This window comes from Poromitra crassiceps (assembly GCF_964638095.1).
Source record: "Poromitra crassiceps genome assembly, chromosome: 5".
In the NCBI taxonomy this organism is placed as follows: domain Eukaryota; kingdom Metazoa; phylum Chordata; class Actinopteri; order Beryciformes; family Melamphaidae; genus Poromitra; species Poromitra crassiceps.
Window position 1 is genome coordinate 57,512,685 of NC_139642.1, and position 20,466 is coordinate 57,533,150.

At 46.7% G+C, this 20,466-nt stretch overlaps 1 protein-coding gene across 3 annotated transcripts in view; it reads right to left on the minus strand.

Moving 5' to 3' along the window:
- The window catches only part of bcas3 (BCAS3 microtubule associated cell migration factor), a 472,230-nt gene that overhangs the window by 435,422 nt on the left and 16,342 nt on the right, over nt 1-20,466 (minus strand). For all 3 annotated transcript variants that reach the window (XM_083637179.1, XM_083637180.1, XM_083637178.1), the window contains exons 5-6: nt 16,961-17,042; nt 10,051-10,123 (exon numbers count right to left, since the gene is read on the minus strand). In XM_083637179.1, the coding sequence (XP_083493305.1) occupies nt 10,051-10,123; nt 16,961-17,042 (155 nt within the window). The remainder of the gene's footprint in view (nt 1-10,050; nt 10,124-16,960; nt 17,043-20,466) is intronic.

Here is a 20,466-nt window from a genome sequence, read left to right on the forward strand (position 1 = left end):
CGGATGGAGAGATCATAGTGTGACAGGGAAGAAGGCTTGTTGTTGAGGACGGGTGGAGAGATCATAGTGTGACAGGGAAGAAGGCTTGTTGTTGAGGACGGGTGGAGAGATCATAATGTGACAGGGAAGAAGGCTTGTTGTTGAGGACGGGTGGAGAGATCATCATGTGACAGGGAAGAAGGCTTGTTGTTGAGGACGGGTGGAGAGATCATCATGTGACAGGGAAGAAGGCTTGTTGTTGAGGACGGGTGGAGAGATCATCATGTGACAGGGAAGAAGGCTTGTTGTTGAGGACGGATGGAGAGATCATAGTGTGACAGGGAAGAAGGCTTGTTGTTGAGGACGGGTGGAGAGATCATAGTGTGACAGGGAAGAAGGCTTGTTGTTGAGGACGGGTGGAGAGATCATAATGTGACAGGGAAGAAGGCTTGTTGTTGAGGACGGGTGGAGAGATCATCATGTGACAGGGAAGAAGGATTGTTGTTGAGGACGGGTGGAGACATCAAAATGTGACAGGGAAGAAGGCTTGTTGTTGAGGACGGGTGGATAGATCATCGTGTGACAGGGAAGAAGGCTTGTTGTTGAGGACGGGTGGAGAGATCATCATGTGACAGGGAAGAAGGCTTGTTGTTGAGGACGGGTGGAGACATCATAATGTGACAGGGAAGAAGGCTTGTTGTTGAGGACGGGTGGAGAGATCATCATGTGACAGGGAAGAAGGCTTGTTGTTGAGGACGGGTGGAGAGATCATCATGTGACAGGGAAGAAGGCTTGTTGTTGAGGGTGGAGACATCATAATGTGACAGGGAAGAAGGCTTGTTGTTGAGGACGGGTGGATAGATCATCGTGTGACAGGGAAGAAGGCTTGTTGTTGAGGACGGGTGGAGAGATCATCATGTGACAGGGAAGAAGGCTTGTTGTTGAGGACGGGTGGAGAGATCATCATGTGACAGGGAAGAAGGCTTGTTGTTGAGGACGGGTGGAGACATCATAATGTGACAGGGAAGAAGGCTTGTTGTTGAGGACGGGTGGATAGATCATCATGTGACAGGGAAGAAGGCTTGTTGTTGAGGACGGGTGGAGACATCATAATGTGACAGGGAAGAAGGCTTGTTGTTGAGGACGGGTGGATAGATCATCGTGTGACAGGGAAGAAGGCTTGTTGTTGAGGACGGGTGGAGAGTTCATCATGTGACAGGGAAGAAGGCTTGTTGTTGAGGACAGGTGGATAGATCATCGTGTGACAGGGAAGAAGGCTTGTTGTTGAGGACGGGTGGAGACATCATAATGTGACAGGGAAGAAGGCTTGTTGTTGAGGACGGGTGGAGACATCATAATGTGACAGGGAAGAAGGCTTGTTGTTGAGGACGGGTGGAGACATCATAATGTGACAGGGAAGAAGGCTTGTTGTTGATGGGTGGAGAGATCATAATGTGACAGGGAAGAAGGCTTGTTGTTGAGGACGGGTGGAGAGATCATCATGTGACAGGGAAGAAGGCTTGTTGTTGAGGACGGGTGGAGAGATCATCATGTGACAGGGAAGAAGGCTTGTTGTTGAGGACGGGTGGAGAGATCATCATGTGACAGGGAAGAAGGCTTGTTGTTGAGGACGGATGGAGACATCATAGTGTGACAGGGAAGAAGGCTTGTTGTTGACGGGTGGAGAGATCATAATGTGACAGGGAAGAAGGCTTGTTGTTGAGGACGGGTGGAGAGATCATCATGTGACAGGGAAGAAGGCTTGTTGTTGAGGACGGGTGGAGACATCATAGTGTGACAGGGAAGAAGGCTTGTTGTTGACGGGTGGAGAGATCATGTGACAGGGAAGAAGGCTTGTTGTTGAGGACGGGTGGAGAGATCATCATGTGACAGGGAAGAAGGCTTGTTGTTGAGGACGGGTGGAGAGAACATAATGTGACAGGGAAGAAGGCTTGTTGTTGAGGACGGGTGGAGAGATCATAATGTGACAGGGAAGAAGGCTTGTTGTTGAGGACGGGTGGAGAGATCATAGTGTGATAGGGAAGAAGGCTTGTTGTTGAGGATGGGTGGAGAGATCATAGTGTGACAGGGAAGAAGGCTTGTTGTTGAGGACGGGTGGAGAGATCATAGTGTGACAGGGGAGAAGGCTTGTTGTTGAGGACAGGTGGAGAGATCATCATGTGACAGGGAAGAAGGCTTGTTGTTGAGGATGGGTGGAGAGATCATCATGTGACAGGGAAGAAGGCTTGTTGTTGAGGACGGGTGGAGACATCATAATGTGACAGGGAAGAAGGCTTGTTGTTGAGGACGGGTGGAGACATCATAATGTGACAGGGAAGAAGGCTTGTTGTTGAGGACGGATGGAGACATCATAATGTGACAGGGAAGAAGGCTTGTTGTTGAGGATGGGTGGAGAGATCATCATGTGACAGGGAAGAAGGCTTGTTGTTGAGGACGGATGGAGACATCATCATGTGACAGGGAAGAAGGCTTGTTGTTGAGGACGGGTGGAGAGATCATCATGTGACAGGGAAGAAGGCTTGTTGTTGAGGACGGGTGGAGAGATCATCATGTGACAGGGAAGAAGGCTTGTTGTTGAGGACGGGTGGATAGATCATCGTGTGACAGGGAAGAAGGCTTGTTGTTGAGGACGGGTGGAGAGATCATAATGTGACAGGGAAGAAGGCTTGTTGTTGAGGACGGGTGGAGAGATCATAGTGTGACAGGGAAGAAGGCTTGTTGTTGAGGACGGGTGGAGACATCATAATGTGACAGGGAAGAAGGCTTGTTGTTGAGGATGGGTGGAGAGATCATAATGTGACAGGGAAGAAGGCCGCGGGCTCACGCTGGTTTAAAAGCGCCACTTCGCCAAATCCCCTTAATCTGCCGGATCTTTTCATACAAACACTGGACCATTTTCCATTTAATACACTTTAGAAGGATACCTCCGGTCCACACCGAGAAACCTGACATGAAAATGCAATGGAACGCAAGGGCTTAGTGCCCGCAATAGGCTTTGGCCATTAAGTCTGTTGGAAAGTGTCGTGTGGACTGAGTGGATTTTGCTGCTCGCAACACTTAACTAATAAGCAGGCATTATAACAGGCAGCTAACAGCAGCTTTGCATAAAGACATTCAGGGCCATGACATGCTGTCAGTTTACCTGTGGTCAGTGTCCTGATAGAAAAGTAAGGAACTTCAATACATATTTTGTGTGTTTATACTTAATCCAGGCGATCTTTTTAATTATTGTACTGAAAATTTGATATCTGTGCGCTTGTAAAAAAAAAAAAAAGTATCATCGCCAATGGATAAGTGATCATGAAAAATAACCACACCACATTTTATTGAAAGGAAAAGTAGTAGTGTAATTGTTTAAATATTCTTCAATATGTGCTCATCTAAAATTAAATAAATCATAAGCAGGATTTTTTACATACAGTGCAAAAATATGAAATACTGGTATTATATTCTGCAAAGTTTATATTATATATCAGCACGTTGATTCTTTGAAAATTCATTATATGAATACAATATTTAGGGCTGGGCGATAGGGACAAAATGAAATATCACAATATTTTTGGCCAAATACCTCGATATTGATAATATTGCAAAAAATATTGCAGGGATGGCTATTGGTGCTTTCAGGAAATATTTACACAATGATTTTTTTTTATATATAAATAATCATCAGTAATGTGGATATAATGACTAAGTGGGTAAAGCCAAATCATAGTACAACTCAAACAGTCTGGTAAGTTCAGAAAATGACATCACTTTACTGTAATGCAGCCTTTAAAAGCAGGAAAAGACAACACTTAAGACATAGCTCATATTACCATATCCAATATCTAAGACGATATCCAGTCTCATATCACACAATATCAGTAGAATAGATACTGTATACTGCTCAGCCCTAACCATATGATAACAAAAAGGAGGGAGAAGATTAGACCCCTGGGAGATTAGCAGCTGACTCTCATTAGCCAATGGGAACACTTTCAAAACTCCAGAAAAAGATGTGTTGGAGGACGTCACGTGAACGGATGGAGCAGATAAAAGTGCTTGCGGAGCGGAGCGCCCATAGCAATGGGAGTATCCATGGTGGCAACGCTGACCATGACATCAGCCCAGAACCTCCATGTGTGTGTCAGCCAGAGCCCCCAAATAACAAATCCAGTAGTAATCTCCATGGTGACAGAGGACTATATTGGTTAGGAGAAAAAAAGGACCACATCCTCTGAGCATCTGGAGATGTTGTGAGGGGGGGGGTAGCTGGGGGTTTGGAAATGTCAGGGACTCCACTGACGGTTCCCAAACTGCCGAGAACAAAAGCACGCTTCTTCAGCGCTGAACTTTTAACCAAGGAGTGTGCGCACCCAAAACAAAAAAAACACCCACCCACAAACAGTTAAATGGCCTCCGTCGTGCCCATATGATTTACATTCATTGAGAAAGGGCAGCCTTAAATCTCTTCCGAATTTTAATACCTGCGGACGTAATTAAAATGAAAGAAAATAATAACAACAGCAGGGTAGGTAGGGGGCTATAGGGAAACGCAAATCCTTTCCAGATATGCGCGTAGACATACCAGGGTCTGCAATGGCACCAGGCATTCTTCGCTAATTCCCAAAGCCCACTGGCACTGGTGCAGAGAGCGAACGGGACGCGTATGTAGCTTTGCTGTCAGGAAAATCACTGGATCCATACATTGTTTGGACTTAACGCATAATCCTTTCCATTGATAAAATTATGTTGAGTGTGCCTGGCTGGAAGTCCACAAGTACAGGGCTTCGGCACACATGCTTTTTCCCCTTCTCTGGCTTTCCTTTAATTTGCAAATCTTGTAATCTAAGCCTAGAGCTTCTAAACCAGCAGCGCTGTGGCAGCCAACAGTCCAATCTGTTTTCCATTTAAGTGTCAGGACGGCATCCTTTTTGGTGGTTCGCAAAAGCTGTTATTTCAAAATGATTATATGCTAAAAAATTGTGTGAGGACCTTAGTAAGTTTACGAACAGGCCCAGTGGAAAGTACTGCGCCCGCACCCGGAAGCCTTTTTCCCCTTCCTGGTCTTTTGACCGTGGTGTTATTCGCCGAGCACCGAGCGGGGCCTGTGCCATTCAGCCAGAGGTCAGGGTTTCTGCTTTTCAACACGCCGCATGTTTTGGGCATTAGCGCCGAGCGCCGCCTGGCTGCTCCGCCAAACCGTCAGGGCCCTGCCTGTCTCTCTGTCTGTCTGTCTGTCTCTCTGTCTGTCTGCCTGTCTGTCTGTCTGTCTACCTGTCTGTCTGTCTGTCTGTCTGCCTGTCTCTCTGTCTCTCTGTCTGTCTGTCTGTCTGTCTGTCTGTCTGCCTGTCTCTCTGTCTGTCTGTCTGTCTCTCTGTCTCTCTGTCTGTCTGTCTGTCTGTCTGCCTGTCTCTCTGTCTGTCTGTCTGTCTGTCTGCCTGTCTGCCTGCCTGCATGTCTGCCTGTCTGCCTGCCTGTCTGCCTGCCTGTCCGCCCTGCCTGCCTGTATCAGTGTCAGCGAGGACATCGAAAAAGCAGAAGTGTCGGCCAGCCGCACCGCTTCGGGAGGCGGGCACGCCGCGTCGGGAGGCGGGCACGCCGCGTCGGGAGGCGGGCACGCCGTGGCGGGAGACGGGAGGCCGGCACGCCGAGGCGGTCCCTGGAAAACATCAGGAAGGTGGTCTCCATCAAAGCGGCCCGGCTGAAGACAGACTTCCTTATTTCATTTCCCAGAGAGGAAATATCCAGTTAAATTTGGTGTTGTTCTGGAAGAGGAGTGCGAGTAAATGGAGAGGGAGGAGGGAGGAGGGAGGAGGGAGGAGGGAGGAGGGAGGGCACAGGCTGGGTATGGAGAGGCGAGCGTGCTAAATTCCGTGCCGGGTTTTGTCTCATTTTAATTCTTTCTTTCCCACTCTTTTCCCCGGGCCGGGACATGACGTTCCCGCTCCGGCGCTCCATGCTCTTATAGTGCTTCCCAGGGGTCTGCACATCTGGTTAATCTCCCCTCTCAACCCCTGTCTGTCTGTCTGTGTCTGCATGTCTGTCTGTCTGTCTGTCTCTGGGGCATTCAGGTACTGCAGTGATTCTCAAACGTTTTCAAATCAAGCCCGTTCAGCCCGGGGTAATCAGTGTACAGCAGCGCACACAATCAACAACAGTCCAGGCTGAGTGCTGATGTGACGGGGAAGCCTATGCGACACTGTGTGTAGTTCTGGATTAGCTTAGCACGAGATTTTTACTTCTAGGGCTCGCATTTACGCTTCAAAACTCATGAAAGTGGTCCTCATGTGTGAAGATTATCCAGCTGAACACTGGTTTGCGTTTGATTAAGCTTGCGTTGCCCAGATACCTTATTTGAAGCATCGCGGCAAAAACCCATTCAAAAATCCCATAGACAGAAACAGTGAAGAACCAGGAAGCGTTCTGACTACAAAAATACGTCATCCCTGTGGCTCTCTATAGACGGTTTTAACTTGACAATAATAACAACCGTCACAACCCACCTGAATATCCGGTTTACTTCCTGTATACATTGCTGAGGCTGAGGCTGATATTCGGCTCATATTAAATGTTAACGTTAGGCCATGTCTCCGACAGACACAGTAACAACGTAGCCTCTTTCTGTCTTGTAGTAATTAGTAGTAGTAGTTGGTGTTGTTGATACAGTAGTTGCCATAACAACCACACCTGTTGGAAAGACGTACACACGCTGGGTAGTAGGAAGCGTTGTTGTCAGGTCCAGAGCTAGCCTGAGAGGCTAATAAAAGCTACATGTTACAGATTAAGCTGACTATCAGTAGGCTACGTTATTGCACGCATAGGCCTATCTTTACATTTAAACGTATAGCAAAACAACAGCTGAGAATGTGGACACTAAAATAGTTAGCACTGTGAAGCTGATACAATTCAGGTGGTGGTAATGCAACATTAATTTAAGGATGCCAACCGCCATAAAACACAGAAGAAGAAGCTTAGAATAAGGAAGTGCTGTGGGGTTGCAGCTGGTGAAAACCATCTATAGTACTCCATTGGCTAATTTCCACCACATAACAGCACAGTACAGCTCTACTCGATCTGGTCTTACTCGGCTCTACTTGATATAGACTCTGTTTCCATAGCAAGTTTACTTGCGTCCGCCCACACCTGGTTGTCATAGCGACCGCATATCTGCCCTCCGCCCATAGCCGAAGTAGGCTATAACGTATAACGTTAAAATTAAATCCATACATGGAACTTTTAAACTGATTATGAAATACTGGTGCCTCTAAATGACCTACAGTGTACATGGGCAAATGTGACAATCGGCTAGGGGAATGGATATCACTTTGTTGTTACTCAAACTCACATGCATGCACTGCGCGGGGACGGGAGAGGCGCTACGGGAAGAACCCCAGCGGCAACTCAACAGGCAAGACCGCGGCTTCGCCTGCAGCCTAGCGGAGCCAACTACAAAGGGCTTCGCGAGGAGCGGACTTTTTTCTCTCTCAAAACAATTGAAAACCACCGCATGTTAAAGCTGAGCAAGGAGATCGATTTTATTTCACCAGAGCCGAAGGCAGCAACACAAAAGAAATAACTTCTGGAAATAAGAAGAGAAGGTAAGCCCCACTAAACTGGTATCCAGCATTGACAGTAGATGCCTACAGTAAACACGATTCTGACTGACCAATCAGTGGTCTGCAGTGTTTTCACGTCACCGTATGGTACCGCGTCCACAGCCCTAGAACCTCAACAGAGCAGGGACCAAAAGCAGCACGACTCAACCCCGACTCAACCTGGGTTGTCCACGTTTTTGATCGGTGGAATGAGACAAAAAAGCGAGACGAGCTGTGCGGGGCCGCGTTGATACCAGCGGTGGAAATGGGCCACATGACTCCAAGCTACTGAGCCCCACATGACCGGCCACTGGCTCTCCTCCAGCTGGGCGCATGTGAAGGCTTCAGAACTAGGCGAGGGGGCGGTCCTTTGATGCTTCTTCTTATTAAACGGAACATTCAAAGGAGTCGATCACTGCCCGCTCCCTCCTGCTCTCTGTGAAGAGCACATGTCATGTGGATGGGACGTTTAGCACGTACAGTAGTAGAGGTGACTTTAGTTTCTCACCCTCTGGCCTCAAACCAGTCAAGCGTGATATTTTCCAACTCCACTAAAGAGAAGAGTTCACCTGGAACTACCCCGAGGAAGCCCCTCCCACTTCTATGCTAATGCTCACGTTTCACTGGGTGTCATCCTTCATCGTACCACACCGTTAATGAATGAATATTAACATCTACAGTAACAGCCACTTAACTCTCTGCACTTGTCCAGCTTCAAAGAACAAAATTACAATTCATTTGATTGATGGGTGATGAATGATTGATGGACGTGGAGCGGTGATGGGCTTTTGCTGCGTTGACACCTGCCATGTTGTGGGTCAGGACTCGGGTTCGGCCATTGCGGGTCTGGGACTGGGTTAGTGAGACCAGCCGTAGAAACAGAACAACCAGAACTTGACATATTTTATAATGAATTTGCCGTGTTGCAAAACACATCAAATCTGGGCACTGAAATAATTAAACCGCCACGTTGCCAAACAACATTGATCACACTGACAAGCGGTCATGGCTAGCACATCATGGCTAGCACGTCATGGCTAGCACGTCATGGAAACTGGATTACGTGTGTATGGGGGGGGGGGGGGGGGGGCAGGGGGTGTCCAACAGAATAAAAAAATGGCACCTTCAAAAAAGGTCATTTGGCTTAGTGCTGACTGTGACTCAAGCAATGTCCGTTTCCTTCAATGAAATCCCAGCGCTATGTTGGGTTTTCTACAGGCCCTACTGAGAACAACTCTGCAAAACATCTCCTCTGACATTTTGAAAGTCCTCATGAGAACATTTCAGAAGGTAATTATGCTGGAGTGGCTCTTCTCACATCTAAGAATTGTCAAAATCCTAAAGTTCTGTTCAATGTCACAGACTGCCATAGCCCCTCCCCAGTCATTGTGCCGACGCCTCCCCACTTTTTTTACTTTTATTTTACACAAGACAAAATACAATATGCATATGGCTTCACATCTTAGATCTTAGTGCAGCACTTGACACGGCAGACCATGTGATTTTAATTGACTTAGCTTTTTGGCTTTCGATCGACCTGCCTTCGGAGATATTACTGATATATATATACTGATCAACAAAATGCTTCACAGCTGTAGAGTAGACAGTAGTAAAGTAGACAGCCTGCCGTTAATTAGGCTGATTAGGCTACATTTTCGGCAAAGCAGAAAGCTGAGGGAACTATTTTTGTTGGCGGAGGAATAAATAGAGAAATCATATATTTTCTCAGCTTTTTGTCATTTTTTTAATCAGCTTTGTTTAATAGAACTGTTGTATAAAAGCAATATCACACTCGAGGTCGTGCTGTTGTTGTCTAATATCGGCACTGCTGTGATTATCTTATCCTACGACCGAATCACAGCAGTGCCGATATTAGCCAACAACCGCACTCCCTCTCATGTGATATTGCTTAAATATATATACCGTATATATATATATATATATATATATATATATATATATATATATATATATATATATATATATATAAAATATATATATATAAAAGTAAAGAACTTCAATTTATATTCTTGCACAAAATATATAAATGCAAGCACTTTCAACACCCCATGTATGTCTATTTTGTATTTTCAAAAACTTTCTAGCTCCTTGACTTTTTTTGTTGTTCTCAACATTAGGAAGGATTTCAAGGACCCCTGGGAACCCTGATTCTCATCAGCATTTCTCCCTGCAATGCTACAAACATGCGGACACAGTTGGCCGCCAGTGAGCTGCAGTCCTGGAGACGCACCAGCTGATTTCACTGATGAGTTCCTCCTCCACTGCTAATCAGTGGAAGCAGCTGCTGCAGTGTGTGGCTGGAAGGAGAACCTGTGTATACGTGGCTCACATCGGCCCGCGGCCGCGGCCCACCGCTGTGGACGACTACGGCCAACAAATCCTGTTGACACAGGAAGTGATGTCACATAGGAAGGGATGTCAGCTGATGCCGTGTGTTGTGCGGACTCACCCGGAGGAGCCCGTGCTCTTGCACACGCCCAGCAGGGGCCTCTTGTCAGCAAAGTTGTCCAACTTGTGAGGGCCTGCGGAGGAAGAGGAGGAGGAGGAGGAGGAGGAGGAGGAGGAAGAAGCCGATGAGAACCACAACACAACAAAGAGGGACATTCTAGTGTCGCCGGCCCACCCACTTCACGTTTAACAGGGCGCCAATTACCACAACAGGAAGTGTGTTGATTACCCTTACAACTGTTGCCCTGTAATTAAATTATGGTCACAGATTTTTTTTTTTTGAGAGGGCGGAGAGATGTATTTTTTTCCACAGATCAGCCTTTTATTTTTCCTAACAACTCAGTAGCGGGCACCCATCCGCGCCGGCCACAACATAGTGCCAGGTCGGCATAAAGTCCAAATGAAATGAAGACAACACAGCGTGTCGGAGATTTAACAGGGAACGAGAGAGGAAAAAGAAAAACAATCTTTCCCCAGAAAACATTCGTAAGATAAAGGGGGATACAAAATGCAACACATAGTGAGGGATAAATTAAATCACAAAACGCTAACCAAATAGGGAGAAAAATGTCCTTGACGTGACGAAAGGGAAGACATTTGTTTTTGTGTTTGTCATTGGGTTTCAGGGTGGAATTACAGCAGAGTATAAAAAAAAGAGAGGAAGAGAGAGAGAGAAAAGGAGGAGAAAACATGTTGCATTAAGTGCATTGATCCCATGCTTTCCATAATTGTCTGGTTGCTGAAGCCGGGGCAGAGAGACGGGGAGCATGAAGATGAGGAGCAGAGAAGATGAGGAGCAGAGAAGATGAACAGAGAGATGAGGAGCAGAGAAGATGAACAGAGAGATGAGGAGCAGAGAGATGAGGAGCAGAGAAGATGAGTAGCAGAGAGATGAGGAGCAGAGAAGATGAGGAGCAGAGGGATGAGGAGCAGAGAAGATGAGGAGCAGAGAGATGAGGAGCAGAGAAGATGAGGAGCAGAGAGATGAGGAGCAGAGAGATGAGGAGCAGAGAAGATGAGGAGCAGAGGGATGAGGAGCAGAGAAGATGAGGAGCAGAGAGATGAGGAGCAGAGAAGATGAGGAGCAGAGAGAAGGGGAGCAGAGAGACGGGGAGCAGAGAGATGAGGAGCAGAGGGATGAGGAGCAGAGAAGATGAGGAGCAGAGAGATGAGGAGCAGAGAAGATGAGGAGCAGAGGGATGAGGAGCAGAGAAGATGAGGAGCAGAGAGATGAGGAGCAGAGAAGATGAGGAGCAGAGAGATGAGGAGCAGAGAAGATGAGGAGCAGAGAAGATGAGGAGCAGAGAGAAGGGGAGCAGAGAGATGAGGAGCAGAGAGACGGGGAGCAGAGGGATGGGGGCTCAGATTGAAGAAGATGTTAGCCTTTGGAGGACTGTCATTTGAGGCTTGACAGTAATCAGCCTGAGTTCCTGCGGTGTAGCGTGAGATGCCGTCCCTCCCTAGCAGCCCTTAACACTCCCGACAGGACCCTTTCTTCTGTCTTCATGTTTCTGTCAGCACACATCATAACCAGTCACCATATTGAGACGCAGTATAAATACTATGGCTCCAGAACACACTCGGGGCTTTCATTAGAATGGCACATTTAGCAAAATAAACTTTCTGAGAAGGAACCTAAATGTGATTACTAGTGGACTGTCATTTAAGCAAAACCAAGTACTGTTAACTTCCATATGGACCTCTCTGTGTTTGAATGTTACAATGCGGATGTATGGGCCCAATGAATTTAGCCTTCGCACTGTTATATAGCTTTCTTTTCCAGTGCAGGGCCATCGACCCAATGTGAAGGTCTATAGACCCTTCTCACGGGGGCCCTTTTGTGGCAAGCAAAACACTAATGAGGGTTTCAAACTTCCATGATTGGAATTTGGAAACCCTCATTGGTGTTTTGCTTGCACCTGTGTTTATTCTGCCTTTTCGACACAAAATGGCCCCCGTGAAAAGGGTCTATTGTGATGAAAATACATACAAACGGACATGTATCGAAAGCGCTCAAGAGAGCAGAAAGACCCAATACATATTACGATATTCCTCCATGCTCATTCATTGGTCAGACTAGGCGACAAGAGTGGTGCCCCGTTTTCCGAGACACCGGAAGGGCATCGGTTGTAAACTCCGGGGAGGATGTGGATAAACAGATTACTCCCCGTTGGAAAACCACCACTTCCTCCTTTATTCTGGGAAGGGGGGAGGGAGATCTTGCCTTATTCTAATCGACACCTATTTTCGGGTCTTTCCAAATCCGCCCACCCACGGGCTCCCATGCGAAGACAATTGGCCTTTTAACGGGCTCGCCACAGTGCAACACTGTTTGCGCGCCTGGCAGATCGCAATCAGCGTCCTCCTCCCCTCTCCAGTAGGACAATTCATTTTTATTTTCTGCTCCAGAGAATGGCTCCCCTCATGTGTCGGGGGGTATCTGCTGCTTCTTATTACTGGGGCCTGCTTTCATCCGCTTCCAGGGCCTCTTCAAATGCTGTCATTGTGTGTTGTTGAAATCTGCCAAAGGACCGGAACACGGACGGAGAACAAAAAGCCGATTTTCTCACCAAAAGCTGCCACAAGCCGGCGGGGCTATTTGGCGCCGCTCACAGCACTGATTGATACCTGCAGTGACACCAAACTCAAACTTCATGTCTGGGAAGGAAGGAGAAATCCAACTGTACCGTATAAGCTCGGAGGATGCGAGCATAGAATAGATACAACTGTCTGTGTCTGTGTGTGTGTGTGTGTCTGTGTGTCTGTGTGTCTGTGTGTGTGTGTGTGTGTGTGTGTGTGTGTGTGTGTGTGCGTGTGTGTGTGCGTGTGTGTGCGTGTGTGCGTGCGTGCGTGTGTGTGAGAGAGACACACACATTTGGTGTTGTACGTCAACAACTCCACTATGTCACTACAGGAAGCAGACATTAAATGAATGACTATATGCTGATAGGGGAATTCTTTAATGATTAAATGTGGAAATTGCGGCGATCAATGGTGGAAACTAAAATTGCAATATATATTTATGCGTGATTAAGTCTGCAATTTTTCCATTTAAACATTGTTCTGACTTGCTTTGGGGGTTCGGGTTACCACAGCTGAAATCACCCCCCCCCCCCCCCCCCGCTCCGCCGCAGTAAATACAATAGACATGATCACTTTGCATATAAACGTGTATGCTGTGACACATCCATATACCGCACTGTAGCTGTGTATAACAAACCTATTCCTAAGCAAGCAGTTTTACAGGGAGAGAAAAAAAATGCACACTGGCTCCTTTCATAATAATCTAATCTAACCAAAAGAAATGTACAGATACCAAAGTCATGTTGTTTTTGAGAACACTTATCCGGTTCTTATAAGTTCTCCTAAATCAGAAACAAATCATTTGGTCTTCTGGTTGGCATGGATGGAACACGAAGCCCTGTGATGTCTCTTCTTTGCGTTGTCAGAATCCTGATCTTTGGCCAGCAATTTCTAGCAAACATTCTTGTCAGGCTAAACATGATGGCAGCCGTGAAATTTCCAATTATTTCCACACTTTCAAAAACTCAGCAGAGTGCAGAGTGTTAGATGTTTCACACCCAACCCAAGAATGTCAAGTCATAACATGACAGAACTCTCAGTGAGAACTAAGACAAAAAGGGAGTGTGAAACCATCTAAATAACCATTATCGATACATTTGAGAAAATATATTTTGTCGTTTTGTTTTTTCCCCCCAGGAAGTTCCCAGGTTGCGGGGGAGAGCAGACTCAGAGCTCCACAGTGAGTGAATGTGTCTCTGCGTAGGACAATACGTCCCCTTTCTTGCGTCTTAAGAAGTGGGCGAGCGTCGGCTAAAGCCTGCTGGGAACGCTGCTTGTTGTGTGAGGCTAATTCCTCACTGCTCGCCCCTCCTCTGGAAACTGATTGAATGTGATTAGATCAAAAGCATGGCTATCTTTGTCACTGGACTCTGTCTCTTCCTCGCCTAACCTTTCATAAATGCGATTAAGCTCTCGTAACACGACGGGACCGAGGAGCCGGTTATGATATGAGAGATAGAGCCGAGGAGAATGGAGGGTGGGGACAGAAGGAGGCCACCGCAGACACACGTTCAAGGAGAAATCCACCCTTGGATCCTCTCACACTGTTAGATAGCATCGCTTTATCAGTTATTTTGTGATCAAATGTTGTACTGTAAATTTACTTTTTTTGGTGTACCCATGTTCTCTCAACATGCTTGGTCTACTTCCTAGTAGGCATGGGTCGATTTCCGGTTTTACCGGTTCGGTTCGGTGTACGAGCCCAAACCGGTTTGATCACGTGCAAACCGAAAAAACAGAATTTTACAAAAAAAAAAAAATAATAATAATAATAATAATTAAAAAAAAATTGTGCCAATCCATTCTGATTGCACTATTTTTCGTATTAGCCTCTTCTCAAGTTGCACTAGTAGGCAAAGTCTTATTTTGTTTATTATGTTGATGTTTGAACTTAGAAAAGTTAATCTGAATAGTTATGAGAAATAAAAACAGTGTGTTGTTACAGTTAAATGGTTCTGCTTATTTTTATTCAGTGTTAGTGCTGGTTGCCATACCAGCTTAGAGGTGCATTATCGCCACCAACTGCAGTCGCATTACAGTAATTTATGGGCTAAAAAAACAAACAAACAAAAAATCGATATACCGGTTTGATACGTTTTTTGGGGGAATATCGAACCGGTTTCAAAATTTTCAAACCGACCCATGCCTACTTCCTAGCCTACTCAAAATGCAACATGTCTTGTGTTTGCATGGTATTCTGGTCTATGGTTGGAGTGAAATGGTGGGTCTGGAAAGAAGCCCACACTGGTCTCTCTGTTCTGAGGGACTGACATCAAAGACATTGTTGTCATCGATAGCTGAATGATTTCCTGCTCTCAAACTTCATTGTAGCTGCTGTAAATAATACAGTATATAATATTTGGCCAGTTATCCAAAGGAAGGAGAGAGACACAGCACTAAACAACAGACTGGATGCCATTGGATTTGGCAGCATTGGACATAAGGGTCAATAATGTTGACAATACAGGAGGTAGGGCGTCTGGGTAGTCCAGCGGTGGTTGGTAGATAGATTCCCTGCCTACCTACATGAGGGTCGCAGGTTTGAGCCCCCGTGTTACCTCCAGCTTGGTTGGGCGATGGGCGTCCGTACAGGCACAATTGGCCGTGTCTGCGGGTGGGAAGCCGGATTAAGGCTATGTGTCCTGGTCGATGCACTAGTGTCTCCTCTGGTCGGTTGGGCTGGGGGGCTGGGGGGGGACTGGATCATCCCACACGCTACGTGCTGCCGGTGAAACTCCTCGCTGTCAGGTGAAAAGAGACTACACATGTATCGGAGGAAGCATGTGCTACCCAGATCGGTAGAGAGGATGGGGCAACGACTGGGACAGCAAGGGGGAATTGGCCAATTGGGCAAAAAACTGGGGGAAATCTGCAAAAACTTGATAAAAAAGACAGGTCAAGATGAAAAGATAACATTTAAAGAAAGAGAGGCATGGAACTAAAGTGACATGTGAACCAAAGTGAGAGTGAACCATAACTAGAAAATGAGCGTTAGAGAGAGATGGTGAAAGAGAGTGTGAAGGAGACTCGGAGCAGTGGGAGGTTTCCAGCACAGCCTTGGCAGCGGGGAGCCCTTCACTTCAGAGGTTTGCCATGGCTAGCTGAGAGCAGGCCACGGCTAGCTAACAGCAGGCCAGAGGCTGGCCACATCTAGCTGACAGCAGGCCACAGCTAGCTGAGAGCAGGCCACGGCTAGCTGACAGCAGGCCAGAGGCTGGCCACAGCTAGCTGACAGCAGGCCACAGCTAGCTGAGAGCAGGCCACGGCTAGCTGACAGCAGGCCAGAGGCTGGCCACAGCTAGCTGACAGCAGGCCACAGCTAGCTGAGAGCAGGCCACGGCTAGCTGACAGCAGGCCACGGCTAGCTGAGAGCAGGCCACGGCTAGCTGACAGCAGGCCACAGCTAGCTGAGAGCAGGCCAGAGGCTGGCCACGGCTAGCTGACAGCAGGCCAGAGGCTGGCCACAGCTAGCTGACAGCAGGCCACGGCTAGCTGAGAGCAGGCCACGGCTAGCTGACAGCAGGCCAGAGGCTGGCCACGGCTAGCTGACAGCAGGCCAGAGGCTGGCCACAGCTAGCTGAGAGCAGGCCAACACTACACTTACATTGACTTCAACATGAGGATGAGAGGGCATGTCGGGGATGCCCCTGGCAAAGCTAGATCTTAAGAATCAGGGGCAGCAGTCTTTCATTTTAATGAAATATCACTCCTCCACAATGACCCGCAACCCCAAACTGCATGAGTTGCGCCACACAAAACTTAATTATGAGCGTTGTCCTGGAAAGCCGAAAGAGTCGGAAAACCCGAGTCCTTCTATTCCAGGACAAGAAGATTCACAGTTATGTTGAGTTATGTTGTTGTTCCGTCTTCAGAGGGAAACCGAGGCAAACGTGTTTCAAAGGGCATAAATCCACATGGCCATATTTCCACCACTTTAGCAGATTTGGAAGACAAATATAGCTATAAAAACAGCAAAGAGAGCGTTTGTGTGTTGTAACGTTCATGTGCTGAGGTGAAAACAGCTGAGCTATTCTTTAGCCTACATCCTGGACTGACAGGACAGCTGCTGTCTCACTGTCTTGCGCTGCCTTCAAACGGAACTCGTAGTTACGACGTGGGAAGTCGTGGACACGACTTTGTGAACTCGGAGCTTTCAGAAAACGTCCACTTACGAAGTCGTGAATACCACATGGGGGGGGGAGGGGGGCACTTTCATATGGACTCTTCTCGTGAACACGATAAACACGACCCCAAATGCTATCTGCAACACACATCTTGATGTGATCCCGTAACATCCAAGCACCAAGTCAGGCATTGAGGATACTCACTGATGTGGGGGGCCGGCAGGATGCGGGCAGCTCGTACGGGACCATGGCGCACTGAGAACAGCTCCTGGGCCTCGCCAGCCAACTGCAGGACAGGAGGAGAATGAAAGAGCATGTAGGCATACAGTAGCAGGACCTTCACACAGGTTCATATCAAAAGAAACATGCACATACAGATAAAAACCACAAAGACACTCGTGGGACTAGCACCTTCTCTTCTGCGCCAAAATCAAGTTATGCTTAAAGCACATATAATGCAGCGTCCACACGCCACATCAGACATACAATGCAGTCTGCAGTCTCAAAGTCACGTTTATCAAGTGTCATGGCCTGCAAGTCAAGTGTGACACAACCAGGGAGGAGGTCATCCTGAGGAGGTGTTTGCAGAACAACAAAGCCTTTAATGGAAGATAAAAAAGCCGGTTCTGGTTCTGAATGAAAACAGGCTCTCTGGATGTTGGTCATGATGTTGTCCGGTGATGGTGGTAGCATGGTAGCATGTAGCATGGTAGTTGGCATGATGTTGTCCGGTGACGGTTGTGGTGGCATGCTACTGTAGTTTGTCAGACAATAAAGCAAAGTTAAAATAAAAAAGTTGGGCTTGCTTGAGAACAAATAATCTCAGAAGGAACAGCAGTTAAAAAATACATCTATATATTATTTTTATGATCACTTTTCATTATAGTGAAATATGATTGTTATTACTTGTCCTGGTACATTGTTTGAGATGCAATGTGTATGTGCTCTTATCTCTGGGAAACAATCTAACAAGTCCAATAAATGCTAGTTGAGTTGATGTGACCGAAGCAAACTGCTTGATAAACAGCAAATAATCATTATTTGCTGATGGTAAAATATCGCCATGTCTTTTTTTTTAAACAGCTCTTATTGGGGGGGGGGGGGGGGGGGGGTGATAATCAACACGGAGATACGTCTAACAAAATCCCGTCAAATCAGCCAGAATGGACTGATTAGACTTTTATTTTCCAGTGATAAACTCCAGAGGGCTTGGAGGCGTTACGTCGGCACAGCACAGACAGACAATGCAGGGGAGGGGAGCGAGGGGAGCGAGGGGGTGAAGGCCAAGGACAAAGAATGATTTGTTCACACTGTAAGAAAAATAATCTATTCCAACTGCGTGGAACGGCCTTTTCATGGAGAGAGAGAGGGGGCGGGGGGGAGGATGAGGTACAAGCGAGGGTTGCTGGTTGAAGTGCCAGCCAAACCACAAAGTAAAAGCTACTAAACGGGGAATAAAGGTCCCCGTGGCATTGCAATGCAAACGAGCTGCCTACACTAACTGTGACAGAGCCAACGCGGCTCTGGGTCGAGGGACGGGGGTTCATGCCAAGGGGGCAAACAGTGACCACTGTTGGCTCTCTGTCTCAGACTGGACTGGAAGCATGAGAACCACTTTGACCAGACAACAGTGTTTCCAAGAGATCGGACAATCTTCTGACATAGAGTAGCGCAGGAATGAGTGCAGAAGACCTGGATGATGTTAGCACGTCCGGTTCCTACAGTACGTGTAAAAGTCAATGGGATTTTTGCACGGGAATTTTGGTTAAATGCTTGAAATAAGGTTTGTGGTTAACAAAAGTTTTTTGTTCAGCAAGATAATAAAAAAAAATTAGGACCACTTTTATGATTTTTGAAGTGTAAAGGTGGGGGGGTTTTACACGATTTTCAGAAAACGTTTTAAAAGTAATAAGGTCCAGAGAGAGGGCGTGAACTTGCTGCTGTCAGTCAAACGTCCAGAGAGGGGGCGTGAACTTGCTGCTGTCAGTCAAAGGTCCAGAGAGGGGGCGTGAACTTGCTGCTGTCAGTCAAAGGTCCGGAGAGGGGGCGTGACCTTGCTGCTGTCAGTCAAAGGTCCAGAGAGGGGGCGTGACCTTGCTGCTGTCAGTCAAAGGTCCAGAGAGGGGGCGTGACCTTGCTGCTGTCAGTCAAAGGTGGGCATATGGGCACATAAATATAGCTTGCTAGCCAACTAGCTCCTGAACATTGCGGTGGGTCTATAGAGACACTGCGGAGAGCGTCATCATTCAGAAACCATGCCCAAAACGGGGGGAAACAAACCCCCCCCCCCCCCAATCCTGGCGTTCACCTATGTCGCGTGCATGGTCGCATGTTGCACACAAAGATCGTATATACGGAAGATGAACACTCCAACTTACTTTACTGACAGCTAGATCCACATTTTTCTTCTCGCCAATTCTCAATGGCTTCCTTGTTTTGCTCGGGAGTACAAAAATCTTTAATTGGAGATTTTTTACATTTGTTGTCTGTGCAGCCCACCACACAACAGCTTTTAGCTATGTTTAATTCAAGGAAAATAACGCTGGTGTATGGAAGTGAACGGACAGCTTTCCCCCGTGATGGGCGTGGCCTATTTCATGCAGTGTCTCTATGATCCAGGCTATATCCTGCCCCTTACTCAAAGCCTGGTCAGATGGAACACAGTGTTTCTCACATCGTCGTTAAATACCGTGACGTCATTAAATTGTGTTCTACTAAATGCCAACAAAACGGAAATGTTAGTCGCTGACCCCAAAACACAAAGGTCTCATGTCATGGACACTGACATTTTGTGGATAAGCTGTCTGTTATATTATATATCTCATTTGACTCGTGCATCAAAGATATCACATAGTATTTTTTCACCTTGCAATGTTGCAAAAATCCATTCTAGATTCAGTATAATGTAGTAGATATGGCTAATGCAGAAACCCTTGTACACGCATTCATTTCTTCAAAACTCAATTACTGGAATGTTCCATTTTCTGGGCTGCCGAACTCCAGTATGAAAAACAATCAACTTTTCATTTTTAACCGGCGCAGAAAAAAGAGAATTGTCGGTTTTGCGCTTCATCGGCGGCAGTTGAACATACAGTATGCACTTCTACTTCAAATAACACCTATATATCAATTAAAATCTCACCTAACATATTTTAGCACTTTGGGAACCCAATCTAGTAGCTACGGTGGAAATATTTCAACATGATGTCACATTGTTTACATTTGGCCAATTATGCATGCAAAAAGAAGCACACACAAACAAACAATAAAATGGCCCCAGGTGATAAGTACATCTTCAGAAGCTGTCTTTCAACAATATTAAAGTGTTTTAGGGTGGCTTCTTCATTTAAAAGGCAGAGTGGATTGAGTATTTCTGCCACAGAAATGTGTGCTCATCATCATCCAGCTTCACCATTCAATCAGAAACCAATCTCAGAAGAAGCCATCATCTATCGGTCTGATGACGAGGAGACTCTGGGGGCGATGGACAATAGTTCTGGTTTCTGGTGTAGCCACTGGACATCCAGGCCAAGACTTCCTCTTCCATGCGCCGGGCATTGTTAACAATCTGATTAACGACTTACAGACGGAAACGTCCGTAGTGTGACAATATATCTCACCACAAGTGCTGTCCTCGCCACTTTTTGAATTATCATACCCCGGAACCCCCTGTTCTAATCTGTCGTCAGACCGATAGACGCTGCAGGCTT